This window comes from Cervus canadensis, chromosome X (genome assembly GCF_019320065.1).
Source record: "Cervus canadensis isolate Bull #8, Minnesota chromosome X, ASM1932006v1, whole genome shotgun sequence".
In the NCBI taxonomy this organism is placed as follows: Eukaryota; Metazoa; Chordata; class Mammalia; order Artiodactyla; family Cervidae; genus Cervus; species Cervus canadensis.
Genome location: NC_057419.1, coordinates 36,141,708 through 36,161,065, shown reverse-complemented (window position 1 = coordinate 36,161,065; position 19,358 = coordinate 36,141,708). Strand labels below are relative to the sequence as shown.

General features: G+C 38.5%; 1 protein-coding gene across 1 annotated transcript; it reads left to right on the top strand.

Annotated features, from left to right (window-relative positions):
* The first annotated feature begins 1,799 nt into the window (after window positions 1-1,799).
* CDX4 (caudal type homeobox 4) lies at window positions 1,800-10,466 on the top strand. The gene is made up of 3 exons (XM_043458082.1): window positions 1,800-2,298; window positions 8,859-9,004; window positions 10,260-10,466. The coding sequence occupies exons 1-3, from the start codon at window positions 1,800-1,802 to the stop codon at window positions 10,464-10,466; spliced, it is 852 nt and encodes a 283-aa protein (XP_043314017.1).
* Window positions 10,467-19,358: the final 8,892 nt, after the last annotated feature.

Genomic DNA, 19,358 nt, shown 5'->3' with positions numbered 1-19,358 from the left:
TGCTGTTCCCTCTGTCTGGATCCTCGCTTCATAGCTCAATCCATCACTTTTTCTATATTTTACTTAAATATTATTTCTAAGTAAGGTCCTCCCAGACCACCATATATTAAATTGAAACATCCTCTAGCATTCCTTATTTTCTTTGCTGCTTTCTTTTTTTTTACAATGTTGATTATTACTATCTGACATACCATAAAATTTAATTACTTATTAGTATATCTCCCCTTGAGAATATAAGCTTAACAAGGGCTTTGTTCACTATTGATGTCTCCATACATAGAATAGCACCTAGCACTCAATAAATATTGAGTAAATTAATGAATACAGTGGTCCTGTGCTGTGTGCCAAGTGTTGTTAAACAGTTTGCATACATCATCTCAGGAAATCCTGCCTTCAAAATACAGACACTGTTAGTGTCCCTATTATACAAGGGGAAACCCTGAAACTCCCAGAAGTAATATGATATTTCTGAAGCCAAAGAGGGTTAGTTAATGAGGGTGCCAGGTTGTGTTGGACTTTATGGAGAAGCATATTCTCTGAATAGGAACACATCTTGAATTAAAGGTTGTGGTAGGCTTTGGGAGGGGGCAAGAGTGAGGGAGAAGGAATGTGCGTGCATGCTAAGTCACTTCAGTCGTGGAGGGAGAAGGAATACTGGAATATAAACTGGTTTTGTCATCAAGAGGTGATCTGATTTCTTGAAGTAAAATCTTGAGTTCACTGGCATTTACTGGCAACTCCATGTCTTTTCAACAATTTTAACTTTACAAAGGAAATTGCAAGTGTGAAAGCAAGTTGGGAGCTTCAGCTGCTCTGAGTTTGAGCCTGCAGGAATTTGGCTCTTTGTGAGTACTGGCAGAAAGAGATACCCAAGCAAGACTAGTGAACTGACAGAAAAATAAGAAAGCCCACTCACTATCCACAAGAGTCTTCTCCTTCTTTCCTTTCTGTTTTCATAACGTCCTCTCTTTATCTTTCTTTAATTTGTATACATTTGTAAAACATTCAATTAATCCAGCCTATCACCTACTGGAATATAACCTCAGGAAGGCAGAGCAGGAATGTTTGTCTTGTTCACTGCTCTACCCCCTGAGTATACAGCAGCCTAGCACATAGTAGGCACACAATATATAGTTGTGAAATGAATTTCTGTCCTCAGAAACAAAGCTCTCCTCCTACTGGGGGGTGGGCAATGAAGAGAAGGGAGAGCCCTTTTTAGTACTATCATGGGCCAGTGCCATGTGGAGTGCCTGTGCCAGGGACTGTGGGCAGAGAAGATACCAAGAATGCAGACTAGGTGCAGAAGATCAGCATAAAGGGGAGAAGCCACAGGGTAAGGACCAAATAACAGGATTTTGCCCTGATTCTACACCTCTCTATCTCACTTTGCGGGGAACTGGTCAGAAACCTCTGGAGGAGCTCCTGCTTCCAAAAGCGCAAAGTTAGTGCCATGGGATCAGGTGGACAAAAGCGAGAAAGATGAGATTGAAAGGCACAGGATCTCTTGGAGAGGATGTAGAGTGAACAAGTCCTTGTGAAAGTGAAATGGCCGTTCATTTGAATGCAAATGCTATGTAAAAGCCTAAAGCCCCTTGACGTCAGCCCAGCAATTGGGGGCCCGTCTATACAGGGCTACCAGTCACCTGGAAACCGTCAGGGTAGGAAACGCCTATGGAGTAGTCGGAGGGGCGTGCAGCACAGCTAAACTTCTGGTTCCCTACTGCTTCTCAAAGTCGGATTGGGACCTTATAGGGACTTCAGGATGCCTTAGGGAGCTCCTTTCTCATATCCAAGCCACTATGTACAGAAGCTGCCTTTTGGAAAAAGAAGCGGACATGTACTCCGGCACTCTCAGGAGCCCCGCAGGAGGTGGCACCGCCGGGGCTGGTGCCACTGGGGATGGTGGGAGTCTTCTGCCAGCCTCCAACTTCGCAGCGGCCCCTTCTTATGCGCACTACATGAGATATCCCCATATGCCTGGTATGGATCCTCACGGGCCAACGCTGGGAGCCTGGGGGTCACCCTATAGTCCCCCCCGTGAAGACTGGAGCGTGTATCCAGGGCCATCCAGTACTATGGGTACGGTCCCCATGAACGACATGACCTCGAGCCCCGCCGCTTTCAGCTCACCGGAATATAGCAACCTGGGCCCCGCAGGGGGTGGAAACAGCGGTAGCAGCCTGCCAACACCAGCGGGAGGATCACTGTTCCCCATCGACGCCGGCATCGCAGGTGAGAGTTCTAGCAGAAGCCGTCACAGCCCCTATGCATGGATGCGCAAGACAGTGCAGGTGACTGGTGAGTAACCGATACCAATGCTCTGATCCTTTTCCTTCCTTTGCTTCTTCTCTACTTCTCTTGGCCTTCTGGTCCTCCTACTTCTCAGACTTCTCTCCGAACAGCTTAGCTAAGGAGACCACTACGTGGCTTACTGCCCAGGGCCCCAGACCACAAGTGACCTCCCTCGTTTGTGCCTCTGCTCAAAAACAGAGTGTAGTGCTTGGAACTAAGCTGACAGTAGAGGACTTTTTCATCATTTTCTGATCAGCCAAAGGAGCAACCGCGGTGACGATGGACATACTGAGCCACAAAGATCAAGATCCAACCCTACAGTTGCTCAGATAGGAAAACAGATTCACGGGGAAGGTCAGTGGGTGAATGAGGAGAGGACAACTACGTTTCTCTATGCTCAGTCACTGCTGCTCGCCTGTTCCATTTCAAAGCCTTCTCTATCTGAGCAGGTCGGCTTCTCCCCCAAATCTGGTGATGGTCAACTTAGATTTAGTGCTTGATTGGCAATAGGCAGTCCAGTTTAGCCACAAAGGCCCTTATGGCAAAATGGCCTCCTCACCCTGGACTCTCAAGGAGGCTCCAGTTTCCTTTGCCCAAGCTGGCAGGAGCCAGCTGAATTCAAACCCAATGCCTTTGTACAACTTTCCTTCCACCAATGGAAAGCTACAGCACACCACTGGGACATAATAAGCTGCTCAACCCTAACATTCCAGGGGTGTGCACCAATATCAGCCCCAGCATCAATAAAGTTAAAGGGATTAAAGCCCTCCTAACAGTACAGGAAGGCATTTCGAGGTGCAGGGACTGGACACAGGCTTTTCAGGACACATAGGAAAGCCCAGAGATCTCAGCCTAATGCCAACTCACGCTCCTACCAGCAAGCTACTGGTTGGTGGCTACTGGGAGGAGGGTGTGAGCAGGGGTGTGGGGTGGGGGTGGGGGTGGGGGTGTACTCTGCATACTCTGCTTTAATCTTGGACAGGGGCTGGAGGAGGAAGGTGGGGAGATGTTTGTTTTCAGCTATAGTTGTGCTTTTATCACATTCTTATTCCAACTCATCACTCCCTTTCATTAGAGAAAATTAGTAAAATTCAGCTCTATCACTTTCATCCCTCTGGGGAAGAAATGACAATTCAAAAGCATTTGCCCATAATGATTATGCTTCTGCTCACAGTTCTGCACTTTTTCTCTGCTTAAAAATAGCAAAAGCAAGAGGGTGGAAAGGGACCAAATTTTATCATTGAGAGTACTCAGCCTGGAGGAGGCAATTCCAATTGATTAGGACATTACTAGGGTAACAATCCCAAATTAAGAGTAGAGCTTAAATACTTAGCTCTAAAGTGTTTGTAAGTAAATCTGCATATTGCCTTTTGAAATAAGAGTGAGTTGGTGGGCTAAAAAGAATAGAAAGTAAGCTTAGGGTGGGGCACTGTCAGGGCTGTTGTTATATCTAATCTTAGGGTTGTAATTAACACCTATTCACTAAGACCTAACTATCAGCAAAAGACACAAAAGCCAGAAAAGTGGCTGCTCCAGTTCAGGATTATGTTTTGAAATACTTTAAAAAAGGAAAGTCACGAGTATGTTGTTTGAAAGACAAAACAATGGGAAGGAAAGGACAAGGTAAAATAATTATCTTGAGTCATGAATTTTCTGTTTAAAAGAGAAAATATGATGGGTTTCTCTGTTTGATAGTCTTCATTTGCATTTGTCAGAGTCTCTCTTTTGTATAATTCTGGTGCCAGGAGAAGTTTAGAAAGGGGCTCTAAATTACTCTATGGAGTCTTCATCTTTAGCTCAGTCTTCAAACCTTGCTGTACAATACCATCTTCACAAGATTTTCTCTCCAACTTCTATGAGAAATTCTAAATTGAATGATTTTAGAACCTCACTAACTTGTGGCAGCCTATCCTATAGATGAGGCTTTATTAAATTCAATCACCATTTCATTTTAATGTCTTATAAAAATACCCCTTTGCTTTATTCTTGCAGCCTAAGTACATATTTAGCAATGATTCAAGAATATGATGAAAAGTATGGACCCTCTTCCAGAAAAATGCACAAGGGCACAAATGCATATGAACACACTTCATTTTTTCCACCAGATTTTTAAAATTTTTATTTACTTTTTGGTCTTGCCAAGCAGCATATAAGATCTTACTTCCCTGACCATGGACCAAACCCATGCTTTCTGCAGTGGAAGCACAGAGTCTTAACCACTGGACTGCCAGGGAAGTCCCACATATGTCATTTACTTGAATAATTTGGGGAGACTCATGGATACACTGAAAACCCTTCCATAGATCTCAGGTTATGAACTGATAACCTGAGAAAAAATTAAGCTGATCATCTCTCTGTATCACTCCAAACCAAAAGGCATCCATTTGTATGCTTAGTACATAATGAGTGTTAAACAAATATCTGTTAAGTGAATAAGTCAGATCCTCCTAAATTTTATACTTCGCTCTGTAGTACTATAGGACATTTGACTTATGGCTGAGAACAAAACAGATGATCTACAAAATGGAAGTAACCCCTCCTTGATTATGGTAGTCAAATGAAAACTCTTTATGTTATTTAAGAATGTTTTAACTAGTCTTAAGTTAAAAAAACAAAAATACGCACATTAGGGGACAATAGGAAAACATTTCATAGTGATTATCATGGCATTTGATTTTTGAATGACAGAAAGGGGACTGACATACAGAATAAATGACTGTCCACTAAGAGATTTGATTTAAGTGAGATATTTTTATTTTCGCTTTGTTCCCTAAATAGTCTGTTTGAAAACATACCTTGTTTTAAAAATTATGTGAAAAGGAAACTGACAGAGATATTCCACGAAAAGTTCATCATTTTCATATTTTAAACATTGTCAGTTTAAAAGTTCAGTATTTTCATATTTTAAACATTGACAGCACTACTCTAGGGATTTTTTCATTTTGTTTTTATTTTACCCAGAGTTGTAGCCTTGTATGAGTATTGGAAAGGAGGTAACCTAAGCAGGGCTGGAGAGGAGCTTTGTTTTTAGGGGTGGGAAAGAAGAGGAGAGAAGGAAGTGACTTTGAATAATTCTGATTAACCCACTGGACAAAAGACAGAAAACCAAGGAAGTTAAAAGGTTTTCTTCAGTTAGGACATTTTAGAAAATGAGTTACTTAGCAATTCCTAAAGCTTATCATTATCTTTCTTGATTTTGATCATTTTTTTAAATTGGACAATTTTTATAAATGAATTTGGATGCAATTTTTAACTAAAAGCAGCAAAAGATTACCATCGCATGGAAACTCATTATGATGGTGTTAATTACACTCTGTTCCCTATTGAAAGGGATTGGTGTTAATCATCTTTACCCTCACTGTCACCATCATCATAATCCTTAGGTTTGGAGAGTGCTTTTTTGCCTAATAGCACTTTCACAGCCAGTCTCTCAAATGAGCACATTTAGGTGATGATAAGTCATCATATATAATGACATTTGTTTGCAAACTCTGTAGGGATCCTGTCTCCTTATGGGAACTACAGAGGTTTGTCAAAGTCGTTGGTCAGGGCAAGTAATGAAATCCCACCACAGAGCTTTGAAGCAGCCCTGTAATACAACTTAAAGTTTGTTATTTTCGTAGATTAACTCACAATAGTGCTGGAGAAGGGGAAGCCCTCACCCTCAGCACTGTCATAGTCTCTGGGAGAAGAGAATGGCTTGAACAATAAAAGCTACTGCTTTTAGCACTTTGTTAGTGTTTTAGTATGGAAATATGGTTCTATGCTCCACTAGAAAATGTCCAAAACCCAGTCAATCAGATTTCATCATTTAAGGGAAGAGACAATGAAGTAACTGGAAAGAAAATAGCTTGGGAGGAAGGACACAAGAGGAGCACCAGGAAATGAGAATTCATTTCTCTTCGTTAAACGTGCAAGTCAGTATTTCCAACTAATCTAGTCTTCTTGAGGTCTGAGGTCTTATCCATAAGATTGGGGCAACAGACTTTTTTTTAACACTTTGCATGGCTTTGATATGCAGCCTGGCTCTTCCTCATCCCTCCTTTCTTCAGGGGTTATATTGCCGGAAAGGGTGAGGATTTTCATGGCAAATAAAGAGGCCTGGTATTGACTTTATTGTCCTCAGAAGAAACTGCAAGAGGGGAATTTATGACCAATGGGGGTGGGGAAGAATTGCAACCTTCCAGAATTCTTGAAGTCTGGTTATATTTACTGATTATCAAAGAGTTGAAAACAGACACATACACATTAAATTTTAACTTCTGCCTCAAGTTAGAATTTAAACACTCAGTCACTTTGGGATTAGGAACAGTTTTAGGGACCTTCTCTTCAAAGATATACTTTGATTCTAAGATTTTAGGTTCTAGAAATAAATTAAACCTCAATGTTTTCATTGTGACCTCAAATATACATTCTGCCTTTGTAACATACCAAATGACAGAACTTTGGTTTCCTAGATTCAGAAAAGCAGCTGAAGTTTGTTTTCTGTATCTGTGAGTCTGTTTCTGTTTTGCATATACATTCATTTGTATTATATTTTTGATTCCACATATAAGTGATACCATATAGTATTTGTCTTTCTCTGTCTGACATTTCACTGAGCATAATATTGCCTTGGTCTTTCCAGGTTGTTGCAAATGAACCTAACACAATATTGTGAATCAACTATACTTCAATTTAAAAAATTGGTATCAAAAAACCCCATGAAAAACAAGCAAACAAAGAGAAAACCAGCTCATAGTTTGAGCCTTTGAGATAGATTAACTGACTGGAGCTCATCATTTTCCATTTTCAAGAAGGAAAGTTTTGTTTAGTTCTTTAGTCCATGACTTAATCCTAAAACATATCTCTCCTCTAGAATTTGTTTCTACATTCATGTCCCCTTTTATTTTTTCTTTCCTGGAGATGAAAGGGTGTCTGACATTTGTTTAGGGCTTGTAAATTCCAAACCAATTGGCTGGTGTTCCTGAATGTAAAGAGGGTTCAAGATGGGATCTGATGCTATGTAGCTCTTTGTTAAGCTTGTGCTGCATCTTAACACCTCAATGGAGTTTAGGGAAACACTTTAAAGAAACCTTTGTCTTACAGATCGCTCCCCAAAACTTCACATCAAAAACAACCAGGGAAGATCAGAAGGGGGTTGCCAAAAGCTATAGAGAAAAGGAGGAAGATCCTGGAGGGGGTTAGAAAAATTGAAAAGAAAAAGAAACTTCCTAATCACCTTTGGAAAATTTAAAAGGAGGAATAAAACTCTATTTGAAGGAGGGCATGAGAAATTAGTTAAACGTTGTAACACAAAGCAAATGTTTGGATATCCTTTCAAAGAATACTAGAATACCCATTTTATTCTGGTAAAGTCAACAACACCCCCTACTTTCCCCCACTCATTTTCCATTCGGGAATAAAATTTTTTTTTAAACTCCCTCAAAAATCCCTGGAGAAGGAAATGGCAACCCACTCCAGTATTCTTGCCTGTGAAGTCCCATGGACTAAGGAGCCTGGAGGGCTACACTCCATGGGGTTGCAAGAGTTAGATACAACTGAGTGACTAAACAACATCAGCAACAAAAAAGCTAAACTATTTTTCTAATAGGTGAAGAGAAAGTGAAAGTGAAGTAGCTCAGTCGTGTCCGACCCTTTGAGACCCCGTGGACTGTAGTCCGCCAGGCTCCTCCATCCATGGGATTCTCCAGGCAAGAGTACTGGAGTGGGTTGCCATGTCCTTCTCCAGGGGATCTTCTCGACCCAGGGATCTTCCCGAACCCAGGTCTCTTGCATTGCAGGCAGACGCTTTACTGTCTGAGCCACCAGGGAAGCCCATAGAGCTATTGTAGAACAGAATCTAAGTGACAGTACATGTTTTCTTTTTTAATTACTATCCAAGTGAAATTCTCTCTAGAATGTGCATGTAATAAGAATGTCAGTATCACAAAACAGTTTGCTACACTTGGGCCATCCTTATGCTGCCCAGCATATTTAAACTAGGACTAACATTTGGCACATTGGACTTGGAGTCAGAGGTATATGTTTGGGTCCCCATTCCTAAGCCCACTAGCACAAAGCCACTTACCTACACTGAGCCTCGGTTTCCTTCTCTGTACAATGGGAATAAGACACATTCTACATAAGTTGAAAGGGTAGGTGAGAGAAAGGTTCAATAGGAGACAACATGAAAGAACTGTATACAGTATAAATGGAAGTGCATGTATAATGGATGGTGCTACTATTGCCAATACTGTTCTCATATGTGAGTGGGAAAGGAATGAAAATCATGGCTAAAGTGTTTGTCTTAAAATGCTTTGGTGTAACAGTATGTCAATGGTGCTGTGACAGGTGTGTTGAATGCATGTGTGTGTGTGTGAGTGTGTGTGTCTGTGTGAAATAGCCACAGATGACAAAGTACTTAATGAAGAAATGGACTTATGACATATTTGGTTCAAAAAATGTACTTGTTTTATATTTGAAAGTAATAGCTAAGGGTAGGAACAGTGGCTCTGATTCCTCCAACCAAAATAATCTCCAAAGGAAAAAAATATGATTAAATACACTCTTTTCTCCCCTAACAGGGAAAACCAGGACAAAAGAAAAGTACCGTGTAGTTTACACAGATCATCAAAGGTTGGAACTGGAGAAAGAATTCCACTGCAATAGATATATCACCATTCGGAGAAAATCAGAGCTTGCAGTCAACTTGGGCCTTTCTGAGAGACAGGTACACCGGAAGTACATTTAACATTTTTCATATAAGCATTTCAATAGGCTAAGATTTTAAGGACATCTATAAGCAGGAGGGAAGCAAAAGAAGACTAAGCCATTCTCAAAGCTTTCCTAAAGCCCATATTTTTCCTATTGAACCTCTTAGTGTGGTGGGCACTATGTAGGTGTGGAAACAAGGGTGGGGACATAGTGGATGGAGAAGGATTAAAATCCTCATACAATTGGTCAGCCAAGTCAAAACCTTGATATGATTTCCCAAGTAGTTACAATCTATGTGTGAAGTGGAAATCTGTCAATCATGGCAATTATCTGACTTATATCAGTCAAATTATAACAGTAAATGAACACCAATGCTTATACCTGAAGCAAGTTTTTCTATTATTCAGGCTAGGAGATTTAATTTTCTGTAGTCTATTAATCCTATGATTCCTGCCTCAAATTTAGCTTACTGTGGACACTCAGTGAAAATTAAATCTTGGCAAGAATCAGTGGTTTCCACTCACCCAGATTTTGATATGACATAACTACTTGATGTTCTTTTTTTTATTTTTCCACTAAGGTCTAGGAGTAATCCTGGATATCATAGAATTCTAGAACTGTAAAGTCCTTTAGTGTCTTATCCCAAGTAGTCTGCATTTCAACCATTTATAAAGGCACAATGATATCACAGCAAGAGATATAGTACTTCATCACCCTTGTTCACCCAGTTCTGTTTCATTAACCTTACTTTTAAAAAAATTTTTTACATGGCATGTAGGATCCTAGTTCTCAGACCAGGGTTCAAACCTGTGCCCTGCGCATTGGAAGTGCAGAGTCTTAACCTCTGGACTGCCAGGGAAGTCACTAATCTTAATGTTTTAATGACAGATCATAATCACCTTTGCTATTTAAATCCCTCCCTTTTCATGTCTCAGAATCTGCCATTCTATCATTATTTATTTTTACCTGTGCAACAAAGATGGTGAGTGAGGTATAATGTAAAGACTACTGCATTCAGAGTCTGAGGCCCTGGGCTTGATTTCAATTTCATCTCATGCAATATATTTTCCCTCTCTGAGTCTCAGCCTTTTTTAAAAAAAAAACCTGTTGTCAAATGGGCATGCTTCACAAGGTCATTGTGAGGCTCAAGTGATGCATGTGAAAAGGCTTTGTAAATATTAATACTAAAGTCCCTGAACAATATCAGCAATGACTTTGAAAAATGCATTCAGTATGTTGCCCCATTAAATCCAAAGCATTTTTTGTTTCAGGTGAAAATCTGGTTTCAAAATCGCAGAGCCAAGGAAAGAAAGATGATCAAAAAGAAAATATCCCAGTTTGAGAACACTGGAGGCTCAGTGCAAAGTGACTCTGGCTCCATCAGCCCTGGGGAACTACCTAATACTTTTTTCACCACCCCATCTGCTGTCCGTGGATTTCAGCCTATCGAGATTCAGCAGGTCATAGTCTCTGAATGAAATCTGAATGAAAGAAAGGCAAAGAGAAATGGAAAATGCCCTTCCTTTAGCATTGTCTTTTTGGTCTCTTAAGATATCAGCAGGGGAGTTGCAACATTAGGTAATAATTCCTTGTAAGACAGTATTCAGAATGAGTGGATGCACCATGGATTGAATATAATTCAAGGATCACTTACTGTTAGGAACTATACCTAGAAAACTCCTGTGTGCAATGCTATGTCAGTCACTCAAGGAACTAGGTGGTAAGCTGTATAATTGAAAGCTATAGTCGCAAGCCCTTGCAACTCTATTATTCACAATTTCAGAAATTTGCTTGTAATATACCATAAAAAAGTTCTGCCAGGATGCACATTTGTGTATGTATACTTGTGTTCATCATTTGATGCTGAGTGTGTCCTTTGACGCTCTTTTTGGGGTGGGGAGAAGGTAAGCAGAAAGGTATCTATCTCTAGCTACCTTTTCAAGTGTTTGATTCAAAAGCTAACAGAATTTTCATAACAAGACAAAGGTTTATTAAAACATCAGGAGGTGATTCTGAATCTACTGTCACTTGTTATTAAAAATAATAAATATTAAAAAGGTTTTGTCCCTTGCTCATACTTGTCTAGCATCAGTTATCTCAGAACTTCCAACCTGCAGTGTCAATTTCAAATCTTGCCAAAACAATGAACTCAGACTGGAACAACAGTCAGCTTGGTTGAATCATTAGAAAAGGCAGCTCTCCAAAACTCAAAGTAAATTCTTCCCCTGTTCTGCCTCTCTATTCCATTTACTGTTAGAATGTGGAATAGCAGTGAAGTTGAACATGAGTACAAGGATAGTATATGTTCTCTAGTTTCTTTCATTGCCATCATCTCCAGTCTGTTCCATTTTGCCTATCTATCACGTCAATGCAATGTGGTCCAAGAAGCTGCAGTTTACAGGTTACAAACACACAACTTAGGCTATAGTGAGCAGAGCTGTCTGGAGTTTGTTGGTCCAGTTTACTGCTTGCATATCCAAGTGGTCAGAAACAGAACTCTGAATCATTTTAAATTGAGATGATTTAAAAGAAAATGTGATTAAAGTAGAAAATCAGAGCACAACTTTCCTTTTCAAAAACCATCTTTGGGTTGGAAGTGAGAAGTTTATCCTCCCCATCCTTATGAAAATCTCAGAAAGAGGGTGCCACTTCATTGCCTCCAATAAATATGGGCCAGACAAAAGGTCATCTAAATTGCTGATCACAGAAAATCAGCATTAAAATAAGTCCTTCCAATCTAATAAAGGGAATGTGGGAATCACAAAGGTGAAGAAGCTAAACTTCTGAGTGTACTTGTCTATTTACACTCAGAAGTTAGCTTCCTTACCCATAATATCCCCCAACAAAGGTATATCTTTGACAATAGCAGTTGGATTTCCCTGAGGATTGTTCTTTCCTGCTGTAAACTTTTTGTTCCACAAGGAAGAAACATTCTCTATTTTTATAGATTCTAATTTTATAGAACCTGTTAGCAAAGCCACAATATAAAGCTTTTTTTCTTAGTAGTACATTGTAGCCACTTCCTCTAAGAAGACATGTTGATTCTTTCTCTGAAACCTGAGAATATACTCCCTTCTTTTATGGTTATATTATGGTGGTGTGGCGGAGAAGGCAATGACACCCCACTCCAGTACTCTTGCCTGGAAAATCCCATGGACAGAGGAGCCTGGTAGGCTGCAGTCCATGGGGTTGCTAAGAGTCGGACATGACTGAAATGACTTAGCAGCAACATGGTGGTGTGGAGAAGGGGGCGACAGAGGATAAGATGGTTAGATAGCATCACTGATTCAATGGACGTGAACTTGGGCAAACTCCAAGAGATGGTGAGGGATGGGAAAGCCTGGCATGTTGCTGTCCATGGGGGTCACAAAGAGTCAGACACAATTTGGCGACTGAACAACAACAATGGTGGTATGTGCCAGAAGTATGTAGACAAAAAGTTAAACACAAAAATGCAAAAGTTGTGTTAAAAGTAGATTTCAATAAAGAATTTTTTCTGGTGTTGGGAGGTGAAATTCAGAAATGAAAACATGCCAAATGACTGACAGTGTTCAGTTAGGGTAGCAGGATTATGCAGATTTTCTTATCATTGCTTTTCAAATGTATGCTGTTTTGCAATAGAAGTTTCCTTAAGAAACATGCTTTCACCTCAGATCTTTAGTTGATCTTCAAGCAATTTGCAACTTTAGTGTCCTACTTACAATTTATAGAAGTGTTTCAACTTCCTAGTTCCTTACTTAAGGAAGGCCTTTGATCTAGTCTTAGTATTGTTCATGTACAGCTACAAAGATAAGTCTTTGGCAGGGTCTGACTTCTTTTCGAAGGAGAAAAGAGGGGTGGGGTCAGGGGAGGAAAGGGAAGGGATATATATATATATATATAGATATATATAATTATGATTGATCTGCATTGTTCTATGGCAGAAATCAACACAAAATTGTAATACAATTTAAAAACAGAGAAACACAGGTATTTCAATATAATAAGTACTTCAATAAACTTTATAAAACTGTTTCCAGGAAAAAAAATCCTCTAGTAGCAGTGATTAGAAATTTTTTTTAAAAAAATCAAAGAATTGGAAGAAGCTGCAATTTCTACATCTTTGTTTAAAAGACAAATTAGCCAGGGTCATAGCATATAACAACACTGTGCTGTTTTCTTAAACCATGCCCTGAACAGCTTACCTAATTACATTTGTTACTATGTTGGCCTAAAGTCAATAGCAATGGATTTCAAGTCTTCTTTTGTCACTAATTTATAAAGTGAAGAAAAGCAAGCCAGTTAATGCCTATGTGCCTTGATTTCCTAAACCATAAAATGGGTATTATAATACATTTGCCCTACCTACCTCTCAGAGTGGCTGTGAGGATTAAATCAAGGAATATAAGAATGTGCTAGGAAATATAGGGTTGTCGTTACCATCTTTCTAAATTCCATATATATGTGTTAGTATGCTGTAATGTTCTTTATCTTTCTGGCTTACTTCACTCTGTATAATGGGCTCCAGTTTCATCCATCTCATTAGAACTGGTTCAAATAAATTTTTTTTAACGGCTGAGTATATCCATGGGTGTATATTGTACCACAGCTTCTTTATCCATTATTTGCTTGGGCATCTAGGTTGCTTCCATGTCCTGCTTATTATAAACAGTGCTGCGATGACATTGGGCACAGAGTACAGAACAGACTTTTGATCTTGGGAGAAGTGAGGGGGGATTGTTGCGAAGAACAGCATGTATACTATCTATGGTGAAACAGATCACCAGCCCAGGTGGGATGCATGAGACAAGTGCTCGGGCCTGGTGCACTGGGAAGACCCAGAGGAATCGGGTGGAGAGGGAGGGGGGAGGGGGGATCGGGATGGGGAATACGTGTAAATCTATTGCTGATTCATGTCAATGTATGACAAAACCCACTGAAAAAAAATAAATAAATAAATTAAAAAAAAAAAGAATGTGCTAGGAAATAAACATAAAAATCTTTTTACCCAGACTCTTTGCAGTGACTCTAAATGTAGCAATTGCCAATTGCAAACTTATATGATTTCTTTCATAATCTTCAATGAAGATATTTCAACTTCCATGTCTTCCATTTCATTTGCTGAGTTTTCTCTGCTGATAATCATGTTGTTTCAGTGTTAGGATAAGTATAAATCTGTTATGAAAATCACATTCTCAGTTATTGGTTCACCACTGTGAAAGTTGGAGTTTTGGCTGTTGAAAACCATGGTAATGTTTGTTTAGGTTTTATTCCTTAGAAATCTTTACTTAAAGTTTTCCATCTCTTTGGCAAAGAAAGTCTTTCTTGTTCATTGCTTTATCTTCCAGCATAAGGTTGGGCATATAGTCTGTACCTAATCAATATTTATTAAATAAATGAATGAACAAACTCTTAAAATATATTTTGTACTTATTTGTTCTACAAATTAATGTTGCTATGATTAAATAAAATACAAAATAATCTAAAAGAGAAAACTCATTATGTCATAAACAGGAATACCTCAAACTGAATAAAAAATACAATCAATAAATACCAGAGACTTCTGGTTCAAAATGGTGGAGTAGAAGGACATGCGCTCATCTCCTCCTGCAAGAGCACCAAAATCACAACTAGCTATTGAACAACCATGGACAGGAGGACACTGGAACCTACCAAAAAAAAAAAAAAACCCACGTCCAAAGACAAAGAAGAAGCAACAGTGAGATGGTAGGAGGGGCACAGTCACGATAAAATCAGTCCAAAGACAAAGAAGAAGCAACAGTGAGATGGTAGGAGGGGCACAGTCACGATAAAATCAAATCGCAATCCACTGGGTGGGTGACCCACAAACTGGAGAATAATTCCAAAGAAGTTCCCCTACTGTTGTGAAGGTTTGGAACCCCACATCAGGCTTCCCAGCCTGGGGACCTGACAAAGAGACTGTGAAACGCTAGGGAATCTGACCTTGAAGGCCAGGGAGATTTGATTATAAGACTTCTACAGGACTGGGGGAAAGAGAGACTCTGGTCTTGGAGGGCACAAACAAAATCTTGCACACACCAACCAATACTCAGAGGAAAGGAACAGTGGCTCTACAGAAAATTGAGCCAAATCTACCTGCTAGTGTTGGAGGGTCTTCTGTGGAGGCGTGGGTCAGCCGGGGCTCACTACAGGAATGGGGGCACTGGCGCAGCTGTCTGGAAAGTTCCCCTTTGGCATAAACCCTCTTGGGTTTACCAGACCATAGAGCCCAGGGCTGGGTCACCTCAGGCCAAAACTATCTATCAGGGAGGGAATACAACCCCACCCGTCGGTAGATAATTGGATTGAAGCTTTAATGAGCAGGGCCTGCCCACCAGAGCAAGACCCAGTTTTTCCCACGACAGTTCTTCCCATCCCCATCAGGAAGCTTACACAAGCCTCTTAGCCTCCTCCATCAGAGGGCAGGCAGAAGAAACAAGAAGAACCACAATCCCACAGCAAGTAAAACAAAACCACATTACAGAAAATTAATCAGCATGAAAAAGCAGAAAGTTATGTCCCAGATGAAGGGACAAGATAAAACCCCAGAAAAACAAATAAATGAAGTGGAGAAAGGCGATCTTTCAGAAAAATGATAGTGAATGTGATTCAGGATCTCAGGGAAAAAAAAATGAAGGCAAAGATTGAGAAGATGCAAGAAATGTTTACCAAAGACCTAGAAGAACTAAAAAACAAAAGAACAAACAGAGATGAATAAGACACTAGAAGGAATCCATAGCAGAATAACTGAGGCAGAAGAATGGATAAATGACCTGGAGGACAGAATGGCAGAAATCACTGACGCAGAACAGAATATAGAAAATAGAATGAAAAAGAATGAAGATAGCCTAAGAGACCTCTGGGACAATATTAAATGCACCAACATTTGCATTATAAGGGTCCCAGAAGGAGAAGAGAGAGAGAAAGTACCTGAGAAAATATTTGAAGAGATAATAGCTGAAAACTTCTCTAACATGGGAAAGAAAATAATCAACAAAGTGCAGGAAGCACAGTGAGTTCCAGACAGGATAAACCCAAGGAGGAACATACCAAGACACATAGTAATCAATTGACAAAAATTAAAGACAAAGATAAAATATTTAAAAGTGACAAAGGAAAAATGGCAAATAATATACAAGGGAACTCCCATCAGGCTCTCAATTGATTTCTCAACAGAAACTCGATGAGCCAGAAAGGAATGGCATGACATATTTAATGTGATGAAAGGAAAGAACCTACAACCAAGAGTACTCCACCCAGCAAGACTCTCCTTCAGATTTGATGGAGAAATCAAAAGCTTTCCAGACAAGCAAAAGTTAAGAGTTCAGCACAACCAAACCAACTTTACAATAAATGCTAAAGGAGCTTCTCTAGGTAGAAAACAAGAGAAGGAAACCCTATCCACAGAAAATAAACCCAAAACAACTAATAAAATGGTAATAAGATCATACATATAGATAATTAACTTAAATGCACCAACCAAAAGACATAGACTGGCTGAAAAGATGAAAACATGTGCATGCATGTACTTCCACTTACCACATTTATCCACTTGACCCCCCAAAATGTATGTAATTATTTTATATTGTTAGGTTAGTCATGTTTCCATTATGGCTTGCAGTTGTAATTATCTTTTATTTTTTGTCTGGCTATTGGTTGTGAAAACTGATAAATATCTTTTACTATTGTGATTATGTAACTATTAATTAGTTAATACCATTGTATCATGAACAAAAAATTAAAGAATTCTATATCACCAACTGCCATTTAATAGAAAAACCTGTAATCACTTTTTAAAATCCATATGCTTATCAGAATTATCTTGGAATTTTTTTGAAAAATACAAATGCCCAGGTATTGCTTTTTTTTTTTTTTTTTTTTTCCAGAGCTACAGATGATTCTAATGAGTAGCCACACTTAAAAACAACTGGACTATATGAGGATCTTTTACTTTTATCTAGTTTGTTGCACTTTTTCTATTTCATATTAAGTGGTCCCATTTCATTTACTTTATGATTTCCAATTTCTCCATCTCTTTTTTTTTTCATTTATTTTTATTAGTTGGAGGCTAATTACTTTACAGTATTGTAGTGGGTTTTGTCATATATTGACATGAATCAGCCATGGATTTACATGTATTCCCCATCCCGATCCCCCCTCCCACCTCCCTCTCTACCCGATCCCTCTGGGTCTTCCCAGTGCACCAGGCCTGAGCACTTGTCTTATGCATCCAACCTGGGCTGGTGATCTGTTTCACTATAGATAATATACATGTTTCAATGCTGTTCTCTCAAAACATCCCACCCTCGCCTTCTCCCACAGAGTCCAAAAGTTTGTTCTGTACATACATGCCTCTTTTTCTGTTTTGCATATAGGGTTATCATTACCATCTTTCTAAATTCCATATATATGTGTTGGTATGCTATAATGTTCTTTATCTTTCTGGCTTACTTCACTCTGTATAATGGGCTCCAGTTTCATCCATCTCATTAGAACTGATTCAAATGAATTCTTTTTAATGGCTGAGTAATATTCCATGGTGTATATGTACCACAGCTTCCTTATCCATTCATCTGCTGATGGGCATCTAGGTTGCTTCCATGTCCTGGCTATTATAAACAGTGCTGCAATGAACATTGGGGTGCACCTGTCTCTTTCAGATCTGGTTTCCTCAGTGTGTATGCCCAGAAGTGGTATTGCTGGGTCATATGGCAGTTCTATTTCCAGTTTTTTTTTTAAGGAATCTCCACACAGTTCTCCATAGTGGCTGTACTAGTTTGCATTCCCACCAACAGTGTAAGAGGGTTCCCTTTTCTCCACACCCTCTCCAGCATTTATTGCTTGTAGACTTTTGGATAGCAGCCATCCTGACTGGCATGTAATGGTACCTCATTGAGGTTTTGATTTGCATTTCTCTGATAATGAGTGATGTTGAGCATCTTTTCATGTGTTTGTTAGCCATCTGTATGTCTTTTTTTTTCTTTTGATGTTCTTTCTCAAGTCTTTATCAAGCATAGTATAAAAGTTTTTGTGTACATATATATATATATATATATATATATATATATATATAATATATATATTTTAGAAAACTTATGAATTTTTGCCCAACTAAAAAATTTATGACATTTGGATTCCACTTGTTTGACTTAGTATGAATAGAATGCTAGATTTCTAGTTATAAAAAATAAATATTCAATAAGCAACAAAGGTTTACTATATAGCACAGGGAACTATAGTCAATGTCTCATAATAACCTATAATAGAAAATAATTTCAAAAATAACATATGTGTATATGTATAACTGAATCACACACACACAAAAAAAATTTTACTTTTTGAAATTTAGTAAGGCTTATCTTTTTGCGAGTTTTTTTAAATGCCTTATGGACATCTAATAACAACATATTAGTTACAAAGTTCAAATTTATTTATGTAGGATATGATTAATATAAATTAATTAAATATAAATCTATTATATATAAACTATTAATGACATAATTCAAGATGCTCCTATTCTTATTTTTTCTGCACTTGATAAAATATTCTCAGAGAAATGTTAATATGTCTCATTATGATTATATATTTTTTCTTTTCCTTTATGTTTCTTCTGATTTTTGCTTGATGTATTTTTGTTTCTTTATTGTTAAGTTGTCTAAGGTTTTATGATGTGTATCTTCTTCATGAAGCTGAGCCTTATGTAATTAAAAATATTCATCTTTGTTTCAGTTTTCAAAAATAATTAAATACCAGGCATGAGATTACAGAAATGTTAAAATTAAATGGCATAGATTTTAGAGCAACCATCATAAAAATGCTTAAATGAGCAAAAATGAACACACTTTAAACAAATGCAAAATAAAAAGTCTCAGCAAAGAAATAGAAAGTCTCAATAAGGAAAGAAAAGATATAACAAAGAGTCAAATATAAAGTTTAAAACAGACAAAATACAATAACCAAAATAAAAACCTCATTGCATGTGCTCAATAATATAATGTAGGGGACAGAGGAAAGAATCAGTGAGCAGAAAAAAAGAATAATATAACTTACCAAATCTGAACAAAAGATAAAATAGGCTGAAAAGCATGACAATAGTCTGCAAAAACTGTAAAACTATAAGAGCAGTAACAACAACAACAAAAAGCATTCATGTCATTGGACTCCTGGGAGGAGAGGAGAAAGTGAATAGGGCTCAAAAAGTGAAAAAGTACTCAATGGGCAAAAATTTGAGGAATAAGCATTAAAAGTTTTTCAAATTTGGCAAGAGATGTAAACTTTCATATTCAAAAGAGGTGAGCAAACCTAAAGCAGGGGGGAAAATGCCAAATTGCATAATAGTTAAAACTTTGAACATTAAAGATAATGAAATG

Bases quoted from the DNA above. Each gene is read 5' to 3' on its own strand.
- CDX4 (XM_043458082.1), top strand. From the start codon at position 1,800: ATGTACAGAAGCTGCCTTTTGGAAAAAGAAGCGGACATGTACTCCGGC. The intron at 2,299-8,858 runs GTGAGTAACCGA...CTCCCCTAACAG, and splicing joins CAAGACAGTGCAGGTGACTG to GGAAAACCAGGACAAAAGAA. The intron at 9,005-10,259 runs GTACACCGGAAG...TTTTTGTTTCAG, and splicing joins TGGGCCTTTCTGAGAGACAG to GTGAAAATCTGGTTTCAAAA.